This window comes from Oncorhynchus gorbuscha, linkage group LG14 (assembly GCF_021184085.1).
Source record: "Oncorhynchus gorbuscha isolate QuinsamMale2020 ecotype Even-year linkage group LG14, OgorEven_v1.0, whole genome shotgun sequence".
Taxonomy (NCBI): Eukaryota; Metazoa; Chordata; class Actinopteri; order Salmoniformes; family Salmonidae; genus Oncorhynchus; species Oncorhynchus gorbuscha.
Window position 1 is genome coordinate 9360126 of NC_060186.1, and position 27500 is coordinate 9387625.

Consider the following 27500-nt stretch of genomic DNA (forward strand, 5'->3'; position numbering starts at 1 on the left):
GTTGCCACAAAGTTGGAAGCACATAATCATCTAGAATGTCATTGTATGCTGTAGCATTAAGATTTCCCTTCACTGGAACTAAGGAGCCCAAACCATGAACAACGGCTTCAGACCTTTATTCCTCCTCCACCAAACTTTACAGTTGACACTATGCATTCGGCAGATGGCGTTCTCCTGGAATCCGCCAAACCCAGATTTGTCCGTCAGAATGCCAGATGGTGAGGTGTGATTCATCACTCCAGAGAACGCGTTTCCACTGCGAGTCCAATGGGGTTGGGCTTTACACCAATCTAGCCGACGCTTGCCATTACGCATGGTGATCTCACGCTTGTGTGTGGCTGCTCGGCCATGGAAACCCACTTCATGAAGCTCTTGACAAACAGTCATTGTGCTGACGTTGCTTCCAGAGTCAGTTTGAAACTCAGTAGTGAGTGTTGCAACCGAGGAATAGAAGTTTTACGCACTACACGCTTCAGCAGTCCCGTTCTGTGAGCTTGTGTGGCCTACCACTTTGTGGCTGAGCCGTTGTTGCTCCTAGACGTTTACACTTGACTATAACACCCCTCACAGTTGTAAGTAAGGCCATTCTACTGCCAATGTTTGTCTATGGAGATTGTGTGGCTGTGTGCTCGATTTTATACACCTGTCAGGTGTGGCTGAAATAGACGAATCTACTCATTTGAATAGGTGTCCACATAGTTTTCTAGATAAAGTGTAGATTTCCTTCCTTTTCCCAGCGTTTCCATTCTGTTTTCCCGAAGCAGGTAATTAAATATGGCCCTTTATGTATAATTTCTGCATATTAATAGAAGAATCTGTAGGTAATTTATCATCATCATTCAGCCTCTATAGAATTGTATGGCGTGTGCAATGTATGGCAAACCATCGCTAATGAAAGAAAAACTGGGATCATCACACCCCTACTATACAGCATGTGAAAGACTGGGATCATCACAGACCTACTATACAGCATGTGAAAAATCATCACAGACCTATGCATCTGATAAACACATCAATTAGAACAGCATGATCAAACACCTACTATACAGCAGTATGGGATTAGCTTCTTACAGCATCTGTTTTCACAGTTGCATCTATAAACTGGAATTCAGCATCTGATAAACTGGGATCATCAATACTATACAGTCTAGAACAAGACCTACTATACAGCTGAAAGACTGGGATCATCACAGACTAATGATGATGTTTTGGATCTGTAAAGTGTCAATTAGCATCTGACTGGGATCATCACAGTTGATATCTTTCTAATGATAAATTGCCCTACTATACAGCAGAAAAAGCTGATCATGTATATATTGAATGGAAGATGTCTAGAACAAGGCTCTACACTAATGATGATGTTTTGGCTTAAGTGTCAATTAGTGAGGTTGATATCTTTCTAATGTGTGTTCCTGGGCTTAACGTGTGTGTGTTCCTGGGTGAGTTCCTGTGTATGAAGTTGGACTCCTTTTCCTGCATATCTTAACATCGGTCACCTCTCTAAATACACCCAAGAAAAGCATTAGTGCGGGTGTGAGTCTGTGTGAATAGTGACCAGAAGATCATTTGGCTTTGGCTGTGAGTCAGTGTGAATAGTGTGAATAGTGACCAGAAGATCATTTGGCTGTGAGTCAGTGCGAATAGTGACCAGAAGATCGTTTGGCTGTGAGTCTGTGTGAATAGTGATCAGAAGATAATTTGGCTGTGATTCAGTGTGAATAGTGTGAATAGTGATCAGAAGATCATTTGGCTGTGAGTCAATGTGAATAGTGTGAATAGTGATCAGAAGATCATTTGGTTGTGAGTCAGTGTGAATAGTGATCAGAAGATCATTTGGCTGTGAGTCTGTGTGAATAGTGATCAGAAGATCATTTGGTTGTGAGTCAGTGTGAATAGTGATCAGAAGATCATTTGGCTGTGAGTCAATGTGAATAGTGATCAGAAGATCATTTGGTTGTGAGTCAGTGTGAATAGTGATCAGAAGATCATTTGGCTGTGAGTCAGTGTGAATAGTGATCAGAAGATCATTTGGCTGTGAGTCAGTGTGAATAGTGACCAGAAAATCATTTGGCTGTGAGTCAGTGTGAATAGTGATCAGAAGATCATTTGGCTGTGAGTCAGTGTGAATAGTGATCAGAAGTTCATTTGGCTGTGAGTCAGTGTGAATAGTGATCAGAAGATCATTTGGCTGTGATTCAGTGTGAATAGTGTGAATTGTGATCAGAAGATCATTTGGCTGTGAGTCCGTGTGAATAGTGTGAATAGTGATCAGAAGATCATTTGGCTGTGAGTCTGTGTGAATAGTGATCAGAAGATCATTTGGCTGTGAGTCCGTGTGAATAGTGTGAATAGTGACCAGAAGATCATTTGGCTGTGAGTCTGTGTGAATAGTGACCAGAAGATAATTTGGCTGTGATTCAGTGTGAATAGTGTGGATAGTGATCAGAAGATCATTTGGCTGTGAGTCAGTGCGAATAGTGACCAGAAGGTCGTTTGGCTGTGAGTCTGTGTGAATAGTGATCAGAAGATCATTTGGCTGTGAGTCAGTGTGAATAGTGACCAGAAGATCATTTGCCTGTGAGTCAGTGTGAATAGTGATCAGAAGATAATTTGGCTGTGATTCAGTGTGAATAGTGTGGATAGTGATCAGAAGATCATTTGGCTTTGAGTCAGTGTGAATAGTGTGAATAGTGATCAGAAGATCATTTGGCTGTGAGTCAATGTGAATAGTGTGAATAGTGATCAGAAGATCATTTGGTTGTGAGTCAGTGTGAATAGTGATCAGAAGATCATTTGGCTGTGAGTCTGTGTGAATAGTGATCAGAAGATCATTTGGTTGTGAGTCAGTGTGAATAGTGATCAGAAGATCATTTGGCTGTGAGTCAATGTGAATAGTGATCAGAAGATCATTTGGTTGTGAGTCAGTGTGAATAGTGATCAGAAGATCATTTGGCTGTGAGTCAGTGTGAATAGTGATCAGAAGATCATTTGGCTGTGAGTCAGTGTGAATAGTGACCAGAAGATCATTTGGCTGTGAGTCAGTGTGAATAGTGATCAGAAGATCATTTGGCTGTGAGTCAGTGTGAATAGTGATCAGAAGTTCATTTGGCTGTGAGTCAGTGTGAATAGTGATCAGAAGATCATTTGGCTGTGAGTCAGTGTGAATAGTGATCAGAAGATCATTTGGCTGTGATTCAGTGTGAATAGTGTGAATTGTGATCAGAAGATCATTTGGCTGTGAGTCCGTGTGAATAGTGTGAATAGTGATCAGAAGATCATTTGGCTGTGAGTCTGTGTGAATAGTGATCAGAAGATCATTTGGCTGTGAGTCCGTGTGAATAGTGTGAATAGTGACCAGAAGATCATTTGGCTGTGAGTCTGTGTGAATAGTGACCAGAAGATAATTTGGCTGTGATTCAGTGTGAATAGTGTGGATAGTGATCAGAAGATCATTTGGCTGTCAGTCAATGTGAATAGTGATCAGAAGATCATTTGGCTGTGAGTCTGTGTGAATAGTGACCAGAAGATCATTTGGCTGTGATTCTATGTGAATAGTGATCAGAAGATAATTTGGCTGTGATTCAGTGTGAATAGTGTGGATAGTGATCAGAAGATCATTTGGCTGTGAGTCAATGTGAATAGTGATCAGAAGATCATTTGGCTGTGAGTCTGTGTGAATAGTGACCAGAAGATCATTTGGCTGTGATTCTATGTGAATAGTGATCAGAAGATAATTTGGCTGTGAGTCAGTGTGAATAGTGATCAGAAGATCATTTGGCTGTGAGTCAATGTGAATAGTGTGAATAGTGATCAGAAGATCATTTGGTTGTGAGTCAGTGTGAATAGTGATCAGAAGATCATTTGGCTGTGAGTCAGTGTGAATAGCGATCAGAAGATCATTTGGCTGTGAGTCAGTGTGAATAGTGACCAGAAGATCATTTGGCTGTGAGTCGGTGTGAATAGTGATCAGAAGATCATTTGGCTGTGAGTCAGTGTGAATAGTGTGAATAGTTATCAGAAGATAATTTGGCTGTAAGTCAGTGTGAATAGTGATCAGAAGATCATTTGGCTGTGAGTCAATGTGAATAGTGTGAATAGTGATCAGAAGATCATTTGGCTGTGAGTCAGTGTGAATAGTGATCAGAAGATCATTTGGCTGTGAGTCAGTGTGAATAGTGATCAGAAGATCATTTGGCTGTGAGTCAGTGTGAATAGTGATCAGAAGATAATTTGGCTGTGAGTCAGTGTGAATAGTGATCAGAAGATCATTTAACTGTGAGTCAGTGTGAATAGTGATCAGAACATCATTTGGCTGTGAGTCAGTTTGAATAGTGATCAGAAGATAATTTGGCTGTGATTCAGTGTGAATAGTGTGGATAGTGATCAGAAGATCATTTGGCTGTGAGTCAGTGTGAATAGTGTGAATAGTGATCAGAAGATCATTTGGCTGTGAGTCAATGTGAATAGTGTGAATAGTGATCAGAAGATCATTTGGTTGTGAGTCAGTGTGAATAGTGATCAGGAGATAATTTGGCTGTGAGTCTGTGTGAATAGTGATCAGAAGATCATTTGTCTGTGAGTCAATGTGAATAGTGTGAATAGTGATCAGAAGATAATTTGGTTGTGAGAGTGTCAGTGATGAAGATCATTTGGCTGTGAGTCAGTGTGAATAGTGATCAGAAGATCATTTGGCTGTGAGTCAGTGTGAATAGTGACCAGAAGATAATTTGGCTGTGAGTCAGTGTGAATAGTGATCAGAAGATCATTTGGCTGTGAGTCAGTGTGGATAGTGTGAATAGTTATCAGAAGATAATTTGGCTGTGAGTCAGTGTGAATAGTGATCAGAAGATCATTTGGCTGTGAGTCAATGTGAATAGTGTGAATAGTGATCAGAAGATCATTTGGCTGTGAGTCAGTGTGAATAGTGATCAGAAGATCATTTGGCTGTGAGTCTGTGTGAAGTGACCAGAAGATCATTTGGCTGTGATTCAGTGATGAAGATCATTTGGCTGTGAGTCAGTGTGAATAGTGATCAGAAGATCATTTGGCTGTGAGTCAATGTGAATAGTGTGAATAGTGATCAGAAGATCATTTGGTTGTGAGTCAGTGTGAATAGTGACCAGAAGATCATTTGGCTGTGAGTCGGTGTGAATAGTGATCAGAAGATCATTTGGCTCTGAGTCAATGTGAATAGTGTGAATAGTGATCAGAAGATCATTTGGCTGTGAGTCAGTGTGAATAGTGATCAGAAGATCATTTGGCTGTGAGTCAGTGTGAATAGTGATCAGAAGATCATTTGGCTGTGAGTCAGTGTGAATAGTGATCAGAAGATCATTTGGCTGTGAGTCAGTGTGAATAGTGATCAGAAGATCATTTGGCTGTGAGTCAGTGTGAATAGTGATCAGAAGATCATTTGGCTGTGAGTCAGTGTGAATAGTGATCAGAAGATCATTTGGCTGTGAGTCAGTGTGAATAGTGAAGATCATTTGGCTGTGAGTCAGTGTGAATAGTGATCAGAAGTTAATTTGGCTGTGAGTCAGTGTGAATAGTGTGAATAGTGATCAGAAGATCATTTGGATGTGAGTCTGTGTGAATAGTGTGAATAGTGATCAGAAGATCATTTGGCTGTTAGTCAGTGTGAATATTGTGAATAGTGATCAGAAGATCATTTGGCTGTGAGTCAGTGTGAATAGTGTGAATAGTGATCAGAAGATCATTTGGCTGTGAGTCCGTGTGAATAGTGTGAATAGTGATCAGAAGATCATTTGGCTGTTAGTCAGTGTGAATAGTGTGAATAGTGATCAGAAGATCATTTGGCTGTGAGTCAGTGTGAATAGTGTGAATAGTGATCAGAAGATCATTTGTCTGTGAGTCAGTGTGAATAGTGATCAGAAGATCATTTGGCTGTGAGTCTGTGTGAATAGTGACCAGAAGATAATTTGGCTGTGATTCAGTGTGAATAGTGTGGATAGTGATCAGAAGATCATTTGGCTGTGAGTCAATGTGAATAGTGATCAGAAGATCATTTGGCTGTGAGTCTGTGTGAATAGTGACCAGAAGATCATTTGGCTGTGATTCTATGTGAATGGTGATCAGAAGATCATTTGGCTGTGAGTCAGTGTGAATAGTGATCAGAAGATCATTTGGCTGTGAGTCAATGTGAATAGTGTGAATATTGATCAGAAGATCATTTGGTTGTGAGTCAGTGTGAATAGTGATCAGAAGATCATTTGGCTGTGAGTCAGTGTGAATAGTGATCAGAAGATCATTTGGCTGTGAGTCAGTGTGAATAGTGACCAGAAGATCATTTGGCTGTGAGTCGGTGTGAATAGTGTGGATAGTGATCAGAAGATCATTTGGCTGTGAGTCAATGTGAATAGTGATCAGAAGATCATTTGGCTGTGAGTCTGTGTGAATAGTGACCAGAAGATCATTTGGCTGTGATTCTATGTGAATGGTGATCAGAAGATCATTTGGCTGTGAGTCAGTGTGAATAGTGATCAGAAGATCATTTGGCTGTGAGTCAATGTGAATAGTGTGAATATTGATCAGAAGATCATTTGGTTGTGAGTCAGTGTGAATAGTGATCAGAAGATCATTTGGCTGTGAGTCAGTGTGAATAGTGATCAGAAGATCATTTGGCTGTGAGTCAGTGTGAATAGTGACCAGAAGACCATTTGGCTGTGAGTCAGTGTGAATAGTGACCAGAAGATCATTTGGCTGTGAGTCAGTGTGAATAGTGATCAGAAGTTAATTTGACTGTGATTCAGTGTGAATAGTGTGAATAGTGATCAGAAGATCATTTGGATGTGAGTCTGTGTGAATAGTGTGAATAGTGATCAGAAGATCATTTGGCTGTTAGTCAGTGTGAATATTGTGAATAGTGATCAGAAGATCATTTGGCTGTGAGTCAGTGTGAATAGTGTGAATAGTGATCAGAAGATCATTTGGCTGTGAGTCCGTGTGAATAGTGTGAATAGTGATCAGAAGATCATTTGGCTGTTAGTCAGTGTGAATAGTGTGAATAGTGATCAGAAGATCATTTGGCTGTGAGTCAGTGTGAATAGTGTGAATAGTGATCAGAAGATCATTTGTCTGTGAGTCAGTGTGAATAGTGATCAGAAGATCATTTGGCTGTGAGTCTGTGTGAATAGTGACCAGAAGATAATTTGGCTGTGATTCAGTGTGAATAGTGTGGATAGTGATCAGAAGATCATTTGGCTGTGAGTCAGTGTGAATAGTGATCAGAAGATCATTTGGCTGTGAGTCTGTGTGAATAGTGACCAGAAGATCATTTGGCTGTGATTCTAGTGTGAATAGTGATCAGAAGATCATTTGGCTGTGAGTCAGTGTGAATAGTGATCAGAAGATCATTTGGCTGTGAGTCAAGTGTGAATAGTGTGAATATTGATCAGAAGATCATTTGGTTGTGAGTCAGTGTGAATAGTGATCAGAAGATCATTTGGCTGTGAGTCAGTGTGAATAGTGATCAGAAGATCATTTGGCTGTGAGTCGGTGTGAATAGTGACCAGAAGATCATTTGGCTGTGAGTCGGTGTGAATAGTGATCAGAAGATAATTTGGCTGTGAGTCAATGTGAATAGTGTGAATAGTGATCAGAAGATCATTTGGCTGTGAGTCAGTGTGAATAGTGATCAGAAGATCATTTGGCTGTGAGTCAGTGTGAATAGTGATCAGAAGATCATTTGGCTGTGAGTCAGTGTGAATAGTGATCAGAAGATCATTTGGCTGTGAGTCAGTGTGAATAGTGATCAGAAGATCATTTGGCTGTGAGTCAGTGTGAATAGTGATCAGAAGATCATTTGGCTGTGATTCAGTGTGAATAGTGATCAGAAGTTCATTTGACTGTGATTCAGTGTGAATAGTGTGAATAGTGATCAGAAGATCATTTGGCTGTGAGTCAGTGTGAATAGTGATCAGAAGATCATTTGGCTGTGAGTCAGTGTGGATAGTGATCAGAAGATCATTTAGCTGTGAGTCAGTGTGAATAGTGATCAGAAGATCATTTGGCTGTGAGTCAGTGCGAATAGTGACCAGAAGATCGTTTGGCTGTGAGTCTGTGTGAATAGTGATCAGAAGATCATTTGGCTGTGAGTCTGTGTGAATAGTGACCAGAAGATCATTTGACTGTGATTCAGTGTGAATAGTGTGAATAGTGATCAGAAGATCATTTGGATGTGAGTCCGTGTGAATAGTGATCAGAAGATCATTTGACTGTGAGTCAGTGTGAATAGTGATCAGAAGATCATTTGGCTGTGAGTCAGTGTGAATAGTGATCAGAAGATCATTTGGCTGTGAGTCAGTGTGAATAGTGATCAGAAGATCATTTGGCTGTGAGTCAGTGTGAATAGTGATCAGAAGATCATTTGGCTGTGAGTCAGTGTGAATAGTGATCAGAAGATCATTTGGCTGTGAGTCAGTGTGAATAGTGATCAGAAGATCATTTGGCTGTGATTCAGTGTGAATAGTGATCAGAAGTTCATTTGACTGTGATTCAGTGTGAATAGTGATCAGAAGATCATTTGGACGTGAGTCCGTGTGAATAGTGTGAATAGTGATCAGAAGATCATTTGGCTGTTAGTCAGTGTGAATATTGTGAATAGTGATCAGAAGATCATTTGGCTGTGAGTCAGTGTGAATAGTGTGAATAGTGATCAGAAGATCATTTGGCTGTGAGTCAGTGTGAATAGTGTGAATAGTGACCAGAAGATCATTTGGCTGTGAGTCAGTGTGAATAGTGATCAGAAGATCATTTGGCTGTGATTCAGTGTGAATAGTGTGAATAGTGATCAGAAGATCATTTGGCTGTCAGTCCGTGTGAATAGTGTGAATAGTGATCAGAATATCATTTGGCTGTGAGTCAGTGTGAATAGTGACCAGAAGATCAATCGGCTGTGAGTCAGTGTGAATAGTGACCAGAAGATCATTTGGCTGTGAGTCAGTGTGAATAGTGATCAGAAGATCATTTGGCTGTGATTCAGTGTGAATAGTGATCAGAAGATAATTTGGCTGTGATTCAGTGTGAATAGTGTGAATAGTGATCAGAAGATCATTTGGCTGTGAGTCAGTGTGAATAGTGATCAGAAGATCATTTGGCTGTGAGTCAGTGTGAATAGTGATCAGAAGATAATTTGGCTGTGAGTTAGTGTGAATAGTGATCAGAAGATCATTTGGCTGTGAGTCAGTGTGAATAGTGACCAGAAGATCATTTGGCTGTGAGTCGGTGTGAATAGTGATCAGAAGATCATTTGGCTGTGAGTCAATGTGAATAGTGTGAATAGTGATCAGAAGATCATTTGGCTGTGAGTCAGTGTGAATAGTGATCAGAAGATCATTTGGCTGTGAGTCAGTGTGAATAGTGATCAGAAGATCATTTTGCTGTGAGTCAGTGTGAATAGTGATCCGAAGATCATTTAGCTGTGAGTCAGTGTGAATAGTGATCAGAAGATCATTTGGCTGTGAGTCAGTGTGGATAGTGATCAGAAGATCATTTGGCTGTGAGTCAGTGTGAATAGTGATCAGAAGATCATTTGGCTGTGAGTCAGTGTGAATAGTGATCAGAAGATCATTTGGCTGTGAGTCAGTGTGAATAGTGTGAATAGTGACCAGAAGATCATTTGGCTGTGAGTCAGTGTGAATAGTGTGAATAGTGATCAGAAGATCATTTGGCTGTGAGTCAGTGTGAATAGTGATCAGAAGATCATTTGGCTGTGATTCAGTGTGAATAGTGTGAATATTGATCAGAAGATCATTTGGCTGTCAGTCCGTGTGAATAGTGTGAATAGTGATCAGAATATCATTTGGCTGTGAGTCAGTGTGAATAGTGACCAGAAGATCAATCGGCTGTGAGTCAGTGTGAATAGTGATCAGAAGATCATTTGGCTGTGAGTCTGTGTGAATAGTGATCAGAAGATAATTTGGCTGTGAGTCAGTGTGAATAGTGACCAGAAGATCATTTGGCTGTGAGTCAGTGTGAATAGTGATCAGAAGATCATTTGGCTGTGAGTCAGTGTGAATAGTGATCAGAAGATCATTTGGCTGTGAGTCAGTGTGAATAGTGATCAGAAGAATAGTGTGAATAGTGATCAGAAGATCATTTGGCTGTGAGTCAGTGTGAATAGTGACCAGAAGATCATTTGGCTGTGAGTCAGTGTGAATAGTGATCAGAAGATCATTTGGCTGTGAGTCAGTGTGAATAGTGTGAATAGTGATCAGAAGATCATTTGGCTGTGAGTCAGTGTGAATAGTGATCAGAAGATCATTTGCTGTGAGTCAGTGTGAATAGTGATCCAGAAGATCATTTAGCTGTGAGTCAGTGTGAATAGTGATCAGAAGATCATTTGGCTGTGAGTCAGTGTGAATAGTGACCAGAAGATCATTTGGCTGTGAGTCAGTGTGAATAGTGATCAGAATATCATTTGGCTGTGATTCAGTGTGAATAGTGATCAGAAGATAATTTGGCTGTGATTCAGTGTGAATAGTGTGAATAGTGATCAGAAGATCATTTGGCTGTGAGTCAGTGTGAATAGTGATCAGAAGATCATTTGGCTGTGAGTCAGTGTGAATAGTGATCAGAAGATAATTTGGCTGTGAGTTAGTGTGAATAGTGTGAATAGTGATCAGAAGATCATTTGGCTGTGAGTCAGTGTGAATAGTGACCAGAAGATCATTTGGCTGTGAGTCAGTGTGAATAGTGATCAGAAGATCATTTGGCTGTGAGTCAATGTGAATAGTGTGAATAGTGATCAGAAGATCATTTGGCTGTGAGTCAGTGTGAATAGTGATCAGAAGATCATTTGGCTGTGAGTCAGTGTGAATAGTGATCAGAAGATCATTTTGCTGTGAGTCAGTGTGAATAGTGATCCGAAGATCATTTAGCTGTGAGTCAGTGTGAATAGTGATCAGAAGATCATTTGGCGGTGAGTCAGTGTGGATAGTGATCAGAAGATCATTTGGCTGTGAGTCAGTGTGGATAGTGATCAGAAGATCATTCAGCTGTGAGTCAGTGTGAATAGTGACCAGAAGATCAATCGGCTGTGAGTCAGTGTGAATAGTGATCAGAAGATCATTTGGCTGTGAGTCTGTGTGAATAGTGATCAGAAGATAATTTGGCTGTGAGTCAGTGTGAATAGTGTGTATAGTGATCAGAAGATCATTTGGCTGTGAGTCAGTGTGAATAGTGATCAGAATATCATTTAGCTGTGAGTCAGTGTGAATAGTGATCAGAAGATCATTTGGCTGTGAGTCAGTGTGGATAGTGATCAGAAGATCATTCAGCTGTGAGTCAGTGTGAATAGTGATCAGAAGATCATTTGGCTGTGAGTCAGTGTGAATAGTGATCAGAAGATCATTTGGCTGTGAGTCAGTGTGAATAGTGATCAGAAGATCATTTGGCTGTGAGTCAGTGTGAATAGTGACCAGAAGATCATTTGGCTGTGAGTCAGTGTGAATAGTGACCAGAAGATCATTTGGCTGTGAGTCAGTGTGAATAGTGATCAGAAGTTCATTTGACTGTGATTCAGTGTGAATAGTGTGAATAGTGATCAGAAGATCATTTGGCTGTGAGTCAGTGTGAATAGTGTGAATAGTGATCAGAAGATCATTTGGCTGTTAGTCAGTGTGAATATTGTGAATAGTGATCAGAAGATCATTTGGCTGTGAGTCAGTGTGAATAGTGTGAATAGTGATCAGAAGATCATTTGGCTGTGAGTCAGTGTGAATAGTGATCAGAAGATCATTTGGCTGTGAGTCTGTGTGAATAGTGATCAGAAGATCATTTGGCTGTGAGTCCGTGTGAATAGTGTGAATAGTGATCAGAAGATCATTTGGCTGTGAGTCGTGTGAATAGTGTGAATAGTGATCAGAAGATCTTGGCTGTGAGTCAGTGTGTGAATAGTGATCAGAAGATCATTTGGCTGTGAGTCAGTGTGAATAGTGACCAGAAGATCATTTTTGAGTCTGTGTGAATAGTGAGATCATTTCAGTGTGAATAATAGTGATCAGAAGATCATTTGGCTGTGAGTCTGTGTGAATAGTGACCAGAAGATCATTTGGCTGTGATTCTATGTGAATGGTGATCAGAAGATCATTTGGCTGTGAGTCAGTGTGAATAGTGATCAGAAGATCATTTGGCTGTGAGTCAATGTGAATAGTGTGAATATTGATCAGAAGATCATTTGGTTGTGAGTCAGTGTGAATAGTGATCAGAAGATCATTTGGCTGTGAGTCAGTGTGAATAGTGATCAGAAGATCATTTGGCTGTGAGTCAGTGTGAATAGTGTCCAGAAGATCATTTGGCTGTGAGTCGGTGTGAATAGTGATCAGAAGATAATTTGGCTGTGAGTCAATGTGAATAGTGTGAATAGTGATCAGAAGATCATTTGGCTGTGAGTCAGTGTGAATAGTGATCAGAAGATCATTTGGCTGTGAGTCAGTGTGAATAGTGATCAGAAGATCATTTGGCTGTGAGTCAGTGTGAATAGTGATCAGAAGATCATTTGGCTGTGAGTCAGTGTGAATAGTGATCAGAAGATCATTTGGCTGTGAGTCAGTGTGAATAGTGATCAGAAGATCATTTGGCTGTGAGTCAGTGTGAATAGTGATCAGAAGATCATTTGGCTGTGAGTCAGTGTGAATAGTGACCAGAAGATCATTTGGCTGTGAGTCAGTGTGAATAGTGACCAGAAGATCGTTTGGCTGTGAGTCTGTGTGAATAGTGATCAGAAGATCATTTGGCTGTGAGTCTGTGTGAATAGTGACCAGAAGATCATTTGTCTGTGAGTCAGTGTGAATAGTGATCAGAAGTTCATTTGACTGTGATTCAGTGTGAATAGTGTGAATAGTGATCAGAAGATCATTTGGATGTGAGTCCGTGTGAATAGTGTGAATAGTGATCAGAAGATCATTTGACTGTGAGTCAGTGTGAATAGTGATCAGAAGATCATTTGGCTGTGAGTCAGTGTGAATAGTGATCAGAAGATCATTTGGCTGTGAGTCAGTGTGAATAGTGATCAGAAGATCATTTGGCTGTGAGTCAGTGTGAATAGTGATCAGAAGATCATTTGGCTGTGAGTCAGTGTGAATAGTGATCAGAAGATCATTTGGCTGTGAGTCAGTGTGAATAGTGATCAGAAGATCATTTGGCTGTGATTCAGTGTGAATAGTGATCAGAAGTTCATTTGACTGTGATTCAGTGTGAATAGTGTGAATAGTGATCAGAAGATCATTTGGACGTGAGTCCGTGTGAATAGTGTGAATAGTGATCAGAAGATCATTTGGCTGTTAGTCAGTGTGAATATTGTGAATAGTGATCAGAAGATCATTTGGCTGTGAGTCAGTGTGAATAGTGTGAATAGTGATCAGAAGATCATTTGGCTGTGAGTCAGTGTGAATAGTGTGAATAGTGACCAGAAGATCATTTGGCTGTGAGTCAGTGTGAATAGTGATCAGAAGATCATTTGGCTGTGATTCAGTGTGAATAGTGTGAATAGTGATCAGAAGATCATTTGGCTGTCAGTCCGTGTGAATAGTGTGAATAGTGATCAGAATATCATTTGGCTGTGAGTCAGTGTGAATAGTGAGTCAGAAGATCAATTGGCTGTGAGTCAGTGTGAATAGTGATCAGAAGATCATTTGGCTGTGAGTCTGTGTGAATAGTGACCAGAAGATCATTTGGCTGTGAGTCAGTGTGAATAGTGATCAGAAGATCATTTGGCTGTGATTCAGTGTGAATAGTGATCAGAAGATCATTTGGCTGTGATTCAGTGTGAATAGTGTGAATAGTGATCAGAAGATCATTTGGCTGTGAGTCAGTGTGAATAGTGATCAGAAGATCATTTGGCTGTGAGTCAGTGTGAATAGTGATCAGAAGATAATTTGGCTGTGAGTTCAGTGTGAATAGTGTGAATAGTGATCAGAAGATCATTTGGCTGTGAGTCAGTGTGAATAGTGACCAGAAGATCATTTGGCTGTGAGTCGGTGTGAATAGTGATCAGAAGATCATTTGGCTGTGAGTCAATGTGAATAGTGTGAATAGTGATCAGAAGATCATTTGGCTGTGAGTCAGTGTGAATAGTGATCAGAAGATCATTTGGCTGTGAGTCAGTGTGAATAGTGATCAGAAGATCATTTGGCTGTGAGTCAGTGTGAATAGTGATCCAGAAGATCATTTAGCTGTGAGTCAGTGTGAATAGTGATCAGAAGATCATTTGGCTGTGAGTCAGTGTGAATAGTGATCAGAAGATCATTTGGCTGTGAGTCAGTGTGGATAGTGATCAGAAGATCATTTGGCTGTGAGTGAATAGTGATCAGAAGATCATTTGGCTGTGAGTCAGTGTGAATAGTGATCAGAAGATCATTTGGCTGTGAGTCAGTGTGAATGACCAGTGATCAGAAGATCATTTGGCTGTGAGTCAGTGTGAATAGTGATCAGAAGATCATTTGGCTGTGATTCAGTGTGAATAGTGTGAATAGTGATCAGAAGATCATTTGGATGTGAGTCAGTGTGAATAGTGTGAATAGTGATCAGAAGATCATTTGGCTGTTAGTCAGTGTGAATATTGTGAATAGTGATCAGAAGATCATTTGGCTGTGAGTCAGTGTGAATAGTGTGAATAGTGATCAGAAGATCATTTGGCTGTGAGTCAGTGTGAATAGTGTGAATAGTGACCAGAAGATCATTTGGCTGTGAGTCAGTGTGAATAGTGATCAGAAGATCATTTGGCTGTGATTCAGTGTGAATAGTGTGAATAGTGATCAGAAGATCATTTGGCTGTGAGTCCGTGTGAATAGTGTGAATAGTGATCAGAAGATCATTTGGCTGTGAGTCAGTGTGAATAGTGACCAGAAGATCAATCGGCTGTGAGTCAGTGTGAATAGTGATCAGAAGATCATTTGGCTGTGAGTCTGTGTGAATAGTGATCAGAAGATCATTTGGCTGTGAGTCAGTGTGAATAGTGATCAGAAGATCATTTGGCTGTGAGTCAGTGTGAATAGTGACCAGAAGATCATTTGGCTGTGAGTCAGTGTGAATAGTGACCAGAAGATCGTTTGGCTATGAGTCTGTGTGAATAGTGATCAGAAGATCATTTGGCTGTGAGTCTGTGTGAATAGTGATCAGAAGATCATTTGGCTGTGAGTCAGTGTGAATAGTGTGAATAGTGATCAGAAGATCATTTGGCTGTGAGTCAGTGTGAATAGTGATCAGAAGATCATTTAGCTGTGAGTCAGTGTGAATAGTGATCAGAAGATCATTTGGCTGTGAGTCAGTGTGAATAGTGATCAGAAGATCATTTGGCTGTGAGTCAGTGTGAATAGTGATCAGAAGATCATTTGGCTGTGAGTCAGTGTGAATAGTGTGAATAGTGATCAGAAGATCATTTGGCTGTGAGTGTGAGTCAGTGTGAATAGTGATCAGAAGATCATTTGGCTGTGAGTCAGTGTGAATAGTGATCAGAAGATCATTTGGCTGTGAGTCAGTGTGAATAGTGATCAGAAGATCATTTGGCTGTGAGTCAGTGTGAATAGTGATCAGAAGATCATTTGGCTGTGAGTCAGTGTGAATAGTGATCAGAAGATCATTTGGCTGTGAGTCAGTGTGAATAGTGATCAGAAGATCATTTGGCTGTGATTCAGTGTGAATAGTGTGAATAGTGATCAGAAGATCATTTGGCTGTTAGTCAGTGTGAATATTGTGAATAGTGATCAGAAGATCATTTGGCTGTGAGTCAGTGTGAATAGTGTGAATAGTGATCAGAAGATCATTTGGCTGTGAGTCAGTGTGAATAGTGTGAATAGTGACCAGAAGATCATTTGGCTGTGAGTCAGTGTGAATAGTGTGAATAGTGATCAGAAGATCATTTGGCTGTGAGTCAGTGTGAATAGTGTGAATCAGTGTGAATCAGTGACCAGTGATCATTTGGCAGAAGATCATTTGGCTGTGAGTCAGTGTGAATAGTGATCAGAAGATCATTTGGCTGTGAGTCAGTGTGAATAGTGATCAGAAGATCATTTGGCTGTGAGTCAGTGTGAATAGTGTGAATAGTGATCAGAAGATCATTTGGCTGTGAGTCAGTGTGAATAGTGATCAGAAGATCATTTGGCTGTGAGTCAGTGTGAATAGTGATCAGAAGATCATGTGAGTCAGTGTGAATAGTGATCAGAAGATCATTTGGCTGTGAGTCAGTGTGAATAGTGATCAGAAGATCATTTGGCTGTGAGTCAGTGTGAATAGTGATCAGAAGATCATTTGGCTGTGAGTCAGTGTGAATAGTGATCAGAAGATCATTTGGCTGTGAGTGTCAGTGTGAATAGTGATCAGAAGATCATTTGGCTGTTAGTCAGTGTGAATATTGTGAATAGTGATCAGAAGATCATTTGGCTGTGAGTCAGTGTGAATAGTGTGAATAGTGATCAGAAGATCATTTGGCTGTGAGTCAGTGTGAATAGTGTGAATAGTGACCAGAAGATCATTTGGCTGTGAGTCAGTGTGAATAGTGTGAATAGTGATCAGAAGATCATTTGGCTGTGAGTCAGTGTGAATAGTGTGAATAGTGACCAGAAGATCATTTGGCTGTGAGTCAGTGTGAATAGTGATCAGAAGATCATTTGGCTGTGATTCAGTGTGAATAGTGTGAATAGTGATCAGAAGATCATTTGGCTGTCAGTCCGTGTGAATAGTGTGAATAGTGATCAGAAGATCATTTGGCTGTGAGTCAGTGTGAATAGTGACCAGAAGATCAATCGGCTGTGAGTCAGTGTGAATAGTGATCAGAAGATCATTTGGCTGTGAGTCTGTGTGAATAGTGATCAGAAGATAATTTGGCTGTGAGTCAGTGTGAATAGTGATCAGAAGATCATTTGGCTGTGATTCAGTGTGAATAGTGTGAATAGTGATCAGAAGATCATTTGGCTGTTAGTCAGTGTGAATATTGTGAATAGTGATCAGAAGATCATTTGGCTGTGAGTCAGTGTGAATAGTGTGAATAGTGATCAGAAGATCATTTGGCTGTGAGTCAGTGTGAATAGTGTGAATAGTGACCAGAAGATCATTTGGCTGTGAGTCAGTGTGAATAGTGTGAATAGTGATCAGAAGATCATTTGGCTGTGAGTCAGTGTGAATAGTGTGAATAGTGACCAGAAGATCATTTGGCTGTGAGTCAGTGTGAATAGTGATCAGAAGATCATTTGGCTGTGATTCAGTGTGAATAGTGTGAATAGTGATCAGAAGATCATTTGGCTGTCAGTCCGTGTGAATAGTGTGAATAGTGATCAGAATATCATTTGGCTGTGAGTCAGTGTGAATAGTGACCAGAAGATCAATCGGCTGTGAGTCAGTGTGAATAGTGATCAGAAGATCATTTGGCTGTGAGTCTGTGTGAATAGTGATCAGAAGATAATTTGGCTGTGAGTCAGTGTGAATAGTGACCAGAAGATCATTTGGCTGTGAGTCAGTGTGAATAGTGATCAGAAGATCATTTGGCTGTGATTCAGTGTGAATAGTGATCAGAAGATAATTTGGCTGTGATTCAGTGTGAATAGTGATCAGAAGATCATTTGGCTGTGAGTCAGTGTGAATAGTGATCAGAAGATCATTTGGCTGTGAGTCAGTGTGAATAGTGATCGGAAGATAATTTGGCTGTGAGTTAGTGTGAATAGTGTGAATAGTGATCAGAAGATCATTTGGCTGTGAGTCAGTGTGAATAGTGACCAGAAGATCATTTGGCTGTGAGTCAGTGTGAATAGTGATCAGAAGATCATTTGGCTGTGAGTCAATGTGAATAGTGTGAATAGTGATCAGAAGATCATTTGGCTGTGAGTCAGTGTGAATAGTGATCAGAAGATCATTTGGCTGTGAGTCAGTGTGAATAGTGATCAGAAGATCATTTGGCTGTGAGTCAGTGTGAATAGTGACCAGAAGATCATTTGGCTGTGAGTCAGTGTGTATAATATTTCTCACCAATAGAAATAAACACGTGGATCACAATCATGCTTAAAAGTATGTCAGAGGTACTTTACCACCACCCGTACACCACCCCTGGGCGGGCACACACGCCACCACTAATGCTTTTCTTGTGTTTTCTTGTGTTACTTTCTATCTCTCCATCTCTCTCTCTCTCCATCACGACATGCATTTTCAAACCTTTTTTCTTATTCAATCTCTTTTCTTAATTTTCTCTCACTTTTGTAAAAAAAAAAATAACTTTATAGAAGAGAAAGTAAAGTAACCTGGACATTCATGTCATTTTTCTCTTGGACCAGAAACTAATTGTGTAGAACAGACTCACAGATAATTGACCACGTCATAATAGACCACGTCATTTCTTCTTTGTTTAAGTTCTAGACATGACATTTCTATCTGACTGAACAGCAGCCACAGCACGTGCTTCTCTCACCTCCTCCCATTCAGCAGTGAAGGAGGGTGTTCTCTCTAGCTGGCCCCCAGGACTGGCAATGTTCCCTGGGCTAGGGCTTCCTCTCGGCCCCTGGCCCCTGGCCCCCGACCCCCAGTGGTACTCCTCCTGAAAGAGACAGTCAACACACTGTCCATTACATCTACATTTAACAATGGATCCATCAATTGGATCAATATCATTTATCAAGTTGGACAACTGTCTGTGGCTTGAAGCAAATTCTAAGGTGAGGTTCTGTAACAGTCATTCCCCCAATGGTAAACAAACAAACGGTTACATTTACCAAGACCCACCCTCTCAGTGTAATAAGCCTGGGGCAGTACTTTTAACCGCAATTAATATTACACCTGACATTTCACACAAGATAAAGAGGGAATGGTCAAAATAACAGCACTGTTTCTCCATAAAAAGGGGATATAAACACGACAACAGACCTGTATGGGCGACACAGCCACCAGGTTGGAGTCAGACTTGGACAGTGACTTGGAGAGCTTTAGGTCCAGCACACTGCGAGGTATGGATCTCATCCTGCCCAGGGTAAAGGCCCTGTCCTCGTACCCAGACCCCGGTGCCCCCTCCCTAGGTCTGCCAGCTCCCGACACACCCCCCCTCACCACCACCGCCTCCCCGTTCCAACCATATGGCGAGGAGGAGGAGGGCAAGGTGCTCTGGGGCTTCTGGTTAACCCGGGTGTGGAAGATGGTGCGATAGACTACCTGAGGTTTGGGGGGTCTGTCGTCTTTGATGGGGTCTTTGGGGGTCTTCAGAGCCAACGCCTTGTTTCCTGTGTGAGGGATAATGAGAAGCGGTGGTGGTCCAATTCCTAATTCAGGGGGCTGGGTTACCGAAGTGAAGTTGCCATGGTTACCGAGGGTGGTTACCGGGCTGGTGTGGGGGTCCGAGGGGGTGTGTTTTCGGGCTTTGGGGTTGGTGTTGGAGGTGTAGAGGTGGTAGGGTGTGTCGGGCGTCTCGCAGGCCGGCGAGGAGCCGTGGAGGAGGCCGGCGAACTCTACAGGGACGAGGCTCTGTCGTCGGTCGTCTGGTAGTGGGAGTGTATTGGAAGAGGCGGGGGGAGGGTTCTGCTGGTACGGCCCGTCATCTGAGGAGAGGAAACACACACAAGTTAATGTTGGAGTGCACCACACACACATTCCAGGTCCAACATACATACACAGACCCACAGATTGGTTGCACACAGCAACCAATTTTATGAGATCTCCCTCTCTTTCTCTTGTGCTAACATGGAGAAAGTAAAAGGTGCACCATATCCATACCATATCCATACCATAACCATACCATAACCATACCATGACCATATCCATACCATAACATAACCATACCACACCCATAACCATATCCATACCATAACCATACCATAACCATACCACATCAATACCATAACCATACCATAACAATATCCATAACCATACCATAACCATACCATATCCATACCATAACCATATCATAACCATATCCATACCCATACCATAACCATATCATAACCATATATGATATAACCAGCTAACTAGCTACAAGCTATTTAGTCATTGTTAGTTTCTTTTTAAACCTGGATAACACTCGCCAGTCCAGCTTCCCTGCCCATCCACCGCTTCCCCCTGGACACTGATCTCTTGGCTACATAGCTGACGCACACTGGACTGTCCATTAATCACGGTACTCCATTCTGCTTGTTTGTTTTATCTGTCGGCCCAGTTGCCTAGTCAACGCCATTTTACCTGCTGTTTGTTGTGCTAGCTGATTAGCCTCGCCTACTGTTTTTAGCTAGCTTTCCCAATTCAACACCTGTGATTACTGTATGCCTCGCTGTATGTCTCTCTCAAATGTCAATATGCCTTGTATACTGTTGTTCAGGTTAGTTATCATTGTTTTAGTTCACAATGGAGTCCCTAGATCCACTCTGCATACCCCTGTTACCTCCTTTGTCCCACCTCCCACACATGCGGTGACCTCACCCATTACAACCAGCATGTCCAGAGATACAACCTCTCTCATCATCACCCAGTGCCTGGGCTTTTCTCCGCTGTACCCGCACCCCACCATACCCCTGTCTGCGCATTATGCCCTGAATATATTCTACCATGCCCAGAAACCTGCTCATCTTATCCTCTGCCCCCAACGCTCTAGGCGACCAGTTTTGATAGTCTTTAGCCGCACCCTCATACTACTCCTTCTCTGTTCTGCGGGTGATGTGGAGGTAAACCCAGGCCCTGCATGTCCCCAGGTACCCTCATTTGTTGACTTCTGTGATCGAAAAAGCCTTGGTTTTATGCATGTCAACATCAGAAGCCTCCTCCCTAAGTTTGTTTTACTCACTGCTTTAGCACACTCTGCTAACCCTGATGTCCTTGCCGTGTCTGAATCCTGGCTCAGGAAGGCCATCAAAAATTCAGAGATTTCCATACCCAACTATAACATCTTCCGTCAAGATAGAACTGCCAAAGGGGGCGGAGTCGCAGTCTACTGCAGAGATAGCCTGCAAAGTAATGTCATACTTTCCAGGTCCATACCCAAACAGTTTGAACTACTAATTTTGAAAATTACTCTCTCCAGAAATAAGTCTCTCACTGTTGCCGCCTGCTACCGACCACCCTCAGCTCCCAGCTGTGCCCTGGACACCATTTGTGAATTGATCGCCCCCCATCTAGCTTCAGAGTTTGTTCTGTTAGGTGACCTAAACTGGGATATGCTTAACACCCCGGCAGTCCTACAATCTAAGCTAGATGCCCTCAATCTCACTCAAATCATCAAGGAACCCACCAGGTACAACCCTAACTCTGTAAACAAGGGCACCCTCATAGACGTCATCCTGACCAACTGGCCCTCCAAATACACCTCCGCTGTCTTCAACCAGGATCTCAGCGACCACTGCCTCATTGCCTGTATCCGCCACGGAGCCGCAGTCAAACGACCACCCCTCATCACTGTCAAACGCTCCCTAAAACACTTCTGTGAGCAGGCCTTTCTAATCGACCTGGCCCGGGTATCCTGGAAGGACATTGACCTCATCCCGTCAGTTGAGGATGCCTGGTCATTCTTTAAAAGTAACTTCCTCACCATTTTAGATAAGCATGCTCCGTTCAAAAATGCAGAACCAAGAACAGATACAGCCCTTGGTTCACTCCAGACCTGACTGCCCTCGACCAGCACAAAAACATCCTGTGGCGGACTGCAATAGCATCGAATAGCCCCGTGATATGCAACTGTTCAGGGAAGTCAGGAACCAATACACGCAGTCAGTCAGGAAAGCTAAGGCCAGCTTCTTCAGGCAGAAGTTTGCATCCTGTAGCTCCAACTCCAAAACGTTCTGGGACACTGTGAAGTCCATGGAGAACAAGAGCACCTCCTCCCAGCTGCCCACTGCACTGAGGCTAGGTAACACGGTCTCCACCGATAAATCTATGATTATCGAAAACTTCAATAAGCACTTCTCAACGGCTGGCCATGCCTTCCGCCTGGCTACTCCAACCTCGGCCAACAGCTCTGCCCCCCCCCCGCAGCTCCTCTCCCAAGCCTCTCCAGGTTCTCCTTTACCCAAATCCAGATAGCAGATGTTCTGAAAGAGCTGCAAAACCTGGACCCGTACAAATCAGCTGGGCTTGACAATCTGGACCCTCTATTTCTGAAACTATCTGCCGCCATTGTCGCAACCCCTATTACCAGCCTGTTCAACCTCTCTTTCATATCGTCTGAGATCCCCAAGGATTGGAAAGCTGCCGCAGTCATCCCCCTCTTCAAAGGGGAAGACACCCTGGACCCAAACTGTTATAGACCTATATCCATCCTGCCCTGCCTATCTAAGGTCTTCGAAAGCCAAGTCAACAAACAGGTCACTGACCATCTCGAATCCCACCGTACCTTCTCCGCTGTGCAATCTGGTTTCCGAGCCGGTCACGAGTGCACCTCAGCTACACTCAAGGTACTAAACGATATCATAACCGCCATCGATAAAAGACAGTACTGTGCAGCCGTCTTCATCGACCTCGCCAAGGCTTTCGACTCTGTCAATCACCATATTCTTATCGGCAGACTCAATAGCCTCGTTTTTTCGGATGACTGCCTTGCCTGGTTCACCAATTACTTTGCAGACAGAGTTCAGTGTATCAAATCGGAGGGCATGCTGTCCGGTCCTCTGGCAGTCTCTATGGGGGTGCCACAGGGTTCAATTCTCGGGCCGACTCTTTTCTCTGTATATATCAATGATGTTGCTCTTGCTGCGGGCGATTCCGTGATCCACCTCTACGCAGACGACACCATTCTATATACTTTTGGCCCGTCATTGGACACTGTGCTATCTAACCTCCAAACGAGCTTCAATGCCATACAGCACTCCTTCCGTGGCCTCCAACTGCTCTTAAACGCGAGTAAAACCAAATGCATGCTTTTCAACCGATCGCTGCCTGCACCCGCATGCCTGACTAGCATCACCACCCTGGATGGTTCCGACCTTGAATATGTGGACATCTATAAGTACCTAGGTGTCTGGCTAGACTGCAAACTCTCCTTCCAGACTCACATCAAACATCTCCAATCGAAAATCAAATCAAGAGTTGGCTTTCTATTCCGCAACAAAGCCTCCTTCACTCACGCCGCCAAGCTTACCTTAGTAAAACTGACTATCCTACCGATCCTCGACTTCGGCGATGTCATCTACAAAATGGCTTCCAACACTCTACTCAGCAAACTGAATGCAGTCTATCACAGTGCCATCCGTTTTGTCACTAAAGCACCTTATACCACCCACCACTGCGACTTGTATGCCCTAGTCGGCTGGCCCTCACTACATATTCGTCGCCAGACCCACTGGCTCCAGGTCATCTACAAGTCCATGCTAGGTAAAGCTCCGCCTTATCTCAGTTCACTGGTCACGATGGCAACACCCATCCGTAGCACGCGCTCCAGCAGGTGTATTTCACTGATCATCCCTAAAGCCAACACCTCATTTGGCCGCCTTTCATTCCAGTACTCTGCTGCCTGTGACTGGAACGAACTGCAAAAATCGCTGAAGTTGGAGACTTTTATCTCCCTCACCAACTTCAAACATCAGCTATCCGAGCAGCTAACCGATCGCTGCAGCTGTACATAGGCTATTGGTAAATAGCCCACCCATTTTCACCTACCTCATTCCCATACTGTTTTTATACTGTTTTTTATTTATTTAGTTTTCTGCTCTTTTGCACACCAATATCTCTACCTGTACATGACCATCTGATCATTTATCACTCCAGTGTTAATCTGCAAAATTGTATTATTCGCCTACCTCCTCATGCCTTTTGCACACATTGTATATAGACTGCCCATTTTTTCTACTGTGTTATTGACTTGTTAATTGTTTACTCCATGTGTAACTCTGTGTTGTCTGTTCACACTGCTATGCTTTATTTTGGCCAGGTCGCAGTTGCAAATGAGAACTTGTTCTCAACTACCCTACCTGGTTAAATAAAGGTGAAATAAAATTTAAAATTAAAATTAAAATTAAAAATAACCATATCCATACAATATCCATACCATAACATAACCATATACATAACCATAACCATATCCATACCATAACCATATCCATACCATAACCATATCCCACACTATAACCATATCCATACCATAACCATATCCATACCATAACCATATCCATAACCATATAATAACCATATCCCACACCATAACCATATCCATACCATAACCATATAATAACCATATCCCATACCATAAGCATATCCATACCATAACCATATCCATATCCATACCATAACCATAGCCATAACCATACCATAACCATATCCATAACATATCCATACCCATATCATAACCATATCCATACCATAACCATATCCATACCATAACCATATCCATAACCATATCCATACCATAACCATATCAATAACCATACCATAACATATCCATACCCATATCATAACCATATCCATACCATAACCATACCATAACCATATCCATACCATAACCATATCCATATCCATAACATAACCATATCCATACCATAACCATACCATATCCATATCCATATCCATACCATAACCATAACCATACCCATACCCATACCATAACCATAACATACCATAACCATACCATACCCATATCCATATCCATACCATAACCATACCATACCCATATCCATACCATAACCCTACCATAACCATATCCCTACCATAACCATACCCATACCATAACCATATCCATACCATAACCATACCCATACCATAACCATACCATATCCATATCCATATCCATATCCATACCATAACCATAACCATAACATACCATAACCATACCATAACCATACCCATATCCATACCATAACCATACCATACCATACCCATATCCATACCATAACCATACCATACAATAACCATACCATAACCATATCCCTACCACAACCATATCCATACCATACCCATATCCATATCTATACATAACCATATCCATACCATAACCATACCCATATAATACCATATCCGTACCATACCCATATCCATACCATACCCATATCCATACACATATCCATACCATAACCATATCCATATCTATACATAACCATATCCATACCATAACCATACCCATATAATACCATAACCATATCAATACCATACCCATATCCATACCCATATCCATACACATATCCATACCATACACATATCCATACCATAACCATACCATACAATAACCATACCATAACCATATCCCTACCATAACCATACCATACAATAACCATACCATAACCATATCCCTACCATAACCATATCCATACCATACCCATATCCATATCTATACATAACCATATCCATACCATAACCATACCCATATAATACCATATCCATACCATACCCATATCCATACCATACCCATATCCATAACATAACCATATCCATACCATAACCATACCCATATAATACCATAACCATATCAATACCATACCCATATCTATACCCATATCCATACACATATCCATACCATACACATATCCATACCATAACCATACCATACAATAACCATACCATAACCATATCCCTACCATAACCATACCATACCATACCCATATCCATACCCATATCCATACCATACCCATATCCATAACCATATCCATACCATAACCATACCAATACCATACCCATATCCATAACCATATCCATACCATAACCATACCATACAATAACTATACCATAACCATATCCATATCATAACCATATCCCTACCATAACCATATCCCTACCATAACCATATCCCTACCATATCCATATCCATAACCATATCCCTACCATAACCATACCCATAACCATATCCATATCTATAACCATATCCATAACCATATCCCTACCATAACCATACCCATAACCATATCCATACCATACCCATATCCATATCTATACATAACCATATCCATACCATAACCATACCCATATAATACCATATCCATACCATACCCATATCCATATCTATACATAACCATATCCATATCTATACATAACCATATCCATAACCATATCGATACCATACCCATATCCATAACCATATCCATAACCATATCCCTACCATAACCATACCCATAACCATATCCATACCATACCCATATCCATATCTATACATAACCATATCCATACCATAACCATACCCATATAATACCATATCCATACCATACCCATATCCATATCTATACATAACCATATCCATATCTATACATAACCATATCCATACCATAACCATACCCATATAATACCATATCCATACCATACCCATATCCATACCATACCCATATCCATACCATACCCATATCCATACCATACCCATATCCATACCCATATCCATATCTATACATAACCATATCCATAACCATATCCATACCATACCCATATCCATACCATACCCATATCCATATCTATACGTAACCATATCCATAACCATATCCATACCATAACCATACCCATATAATACCATATCCATACCATACCCATATCCATATCTATACATAACCATATCCATATCCATATCTATACATAACCATATCCATACCATATCCATATCCATATCTACACATAACCATATCCATAACCATATCCCTACCATAACCATATCCATACCATACCCATATCCATATCTATACATAACCATATCCCTACCATAACAATATCCATAACCATATCCATACCATATCCATATCCATATCTATACATAACCATATCCATACCATAACCATACCCATATAATACCATAACCATATCCATACCATACCCATATCCATACCATAACCATACCATACCCATATCCATACCATAACCATATCCATATAATACCATATCCATACCATACCCATATCCATAACATACCCATATCCATACCATACCATATCCATACCATACCATACCATATCCATACCCATATCCATATCTATACATAACCATATCCATAACCATATCCATACCATACCCATATCCATACCATACCCATATCCATATCTATACGTAACCATATCCATAACCATATCCATACCATAACCATACCCATATAATACCATATCCATACCATACCCATATCCATATCTATACCATAACCATATCCATATCCATATCTATACCATAACCATATCCATACCATACCATATCCATATCCATATCCATATCCATAACCATATCCCATAACCATACCCATACCATAACCATATCCATACCCATATCCATACCATAACCATATACCATACCATACCTATACCATAACCATACCATACCCATACCATAACAATATCCATAACCATATCCATACCATATCCATATCCATATCTATACATAACCATATCCATACCATAACCATACCCATATAATACCATAACCATATCCATACCATACCCATATCCATACCATAACCATACCATACCCATATCCATACCATAACCATATCCCTACCATAACCATATCCATAACCATATCCATACCATACCCATATCCATATCTATACATAACCATATCCATACCATATCCATACCATACCATACCCATATCAATACCATACCCATATCCATACACATATCCATACCATAACCATATCC

The 27500-nt window shown here is 41.3% G+C and overlaps 1 protein-coding gene across 1 annotated transcript in view; it reads right to left on the reverse strand.

The window, feature by feature from the left end:
• The window catches only part of LOC123994385 (ankyrin repeat and sterile alpha motif domain-containing protein 1B-like), a 509344-nt gene that overhangs the window by 159865 nt on the left and 321979 nt on the right, over positions 1 to 27500 (reverse strand). Inside the window, 2 exon segments of the mRNA XM_046296905.1 lie at positions 18413 to 18538; positions 18865 to 19529. Coding sequence (XP_046152861.1) covers positions 18413 to 18538; positions 18865 to 19529 — 791 coding nt within the window.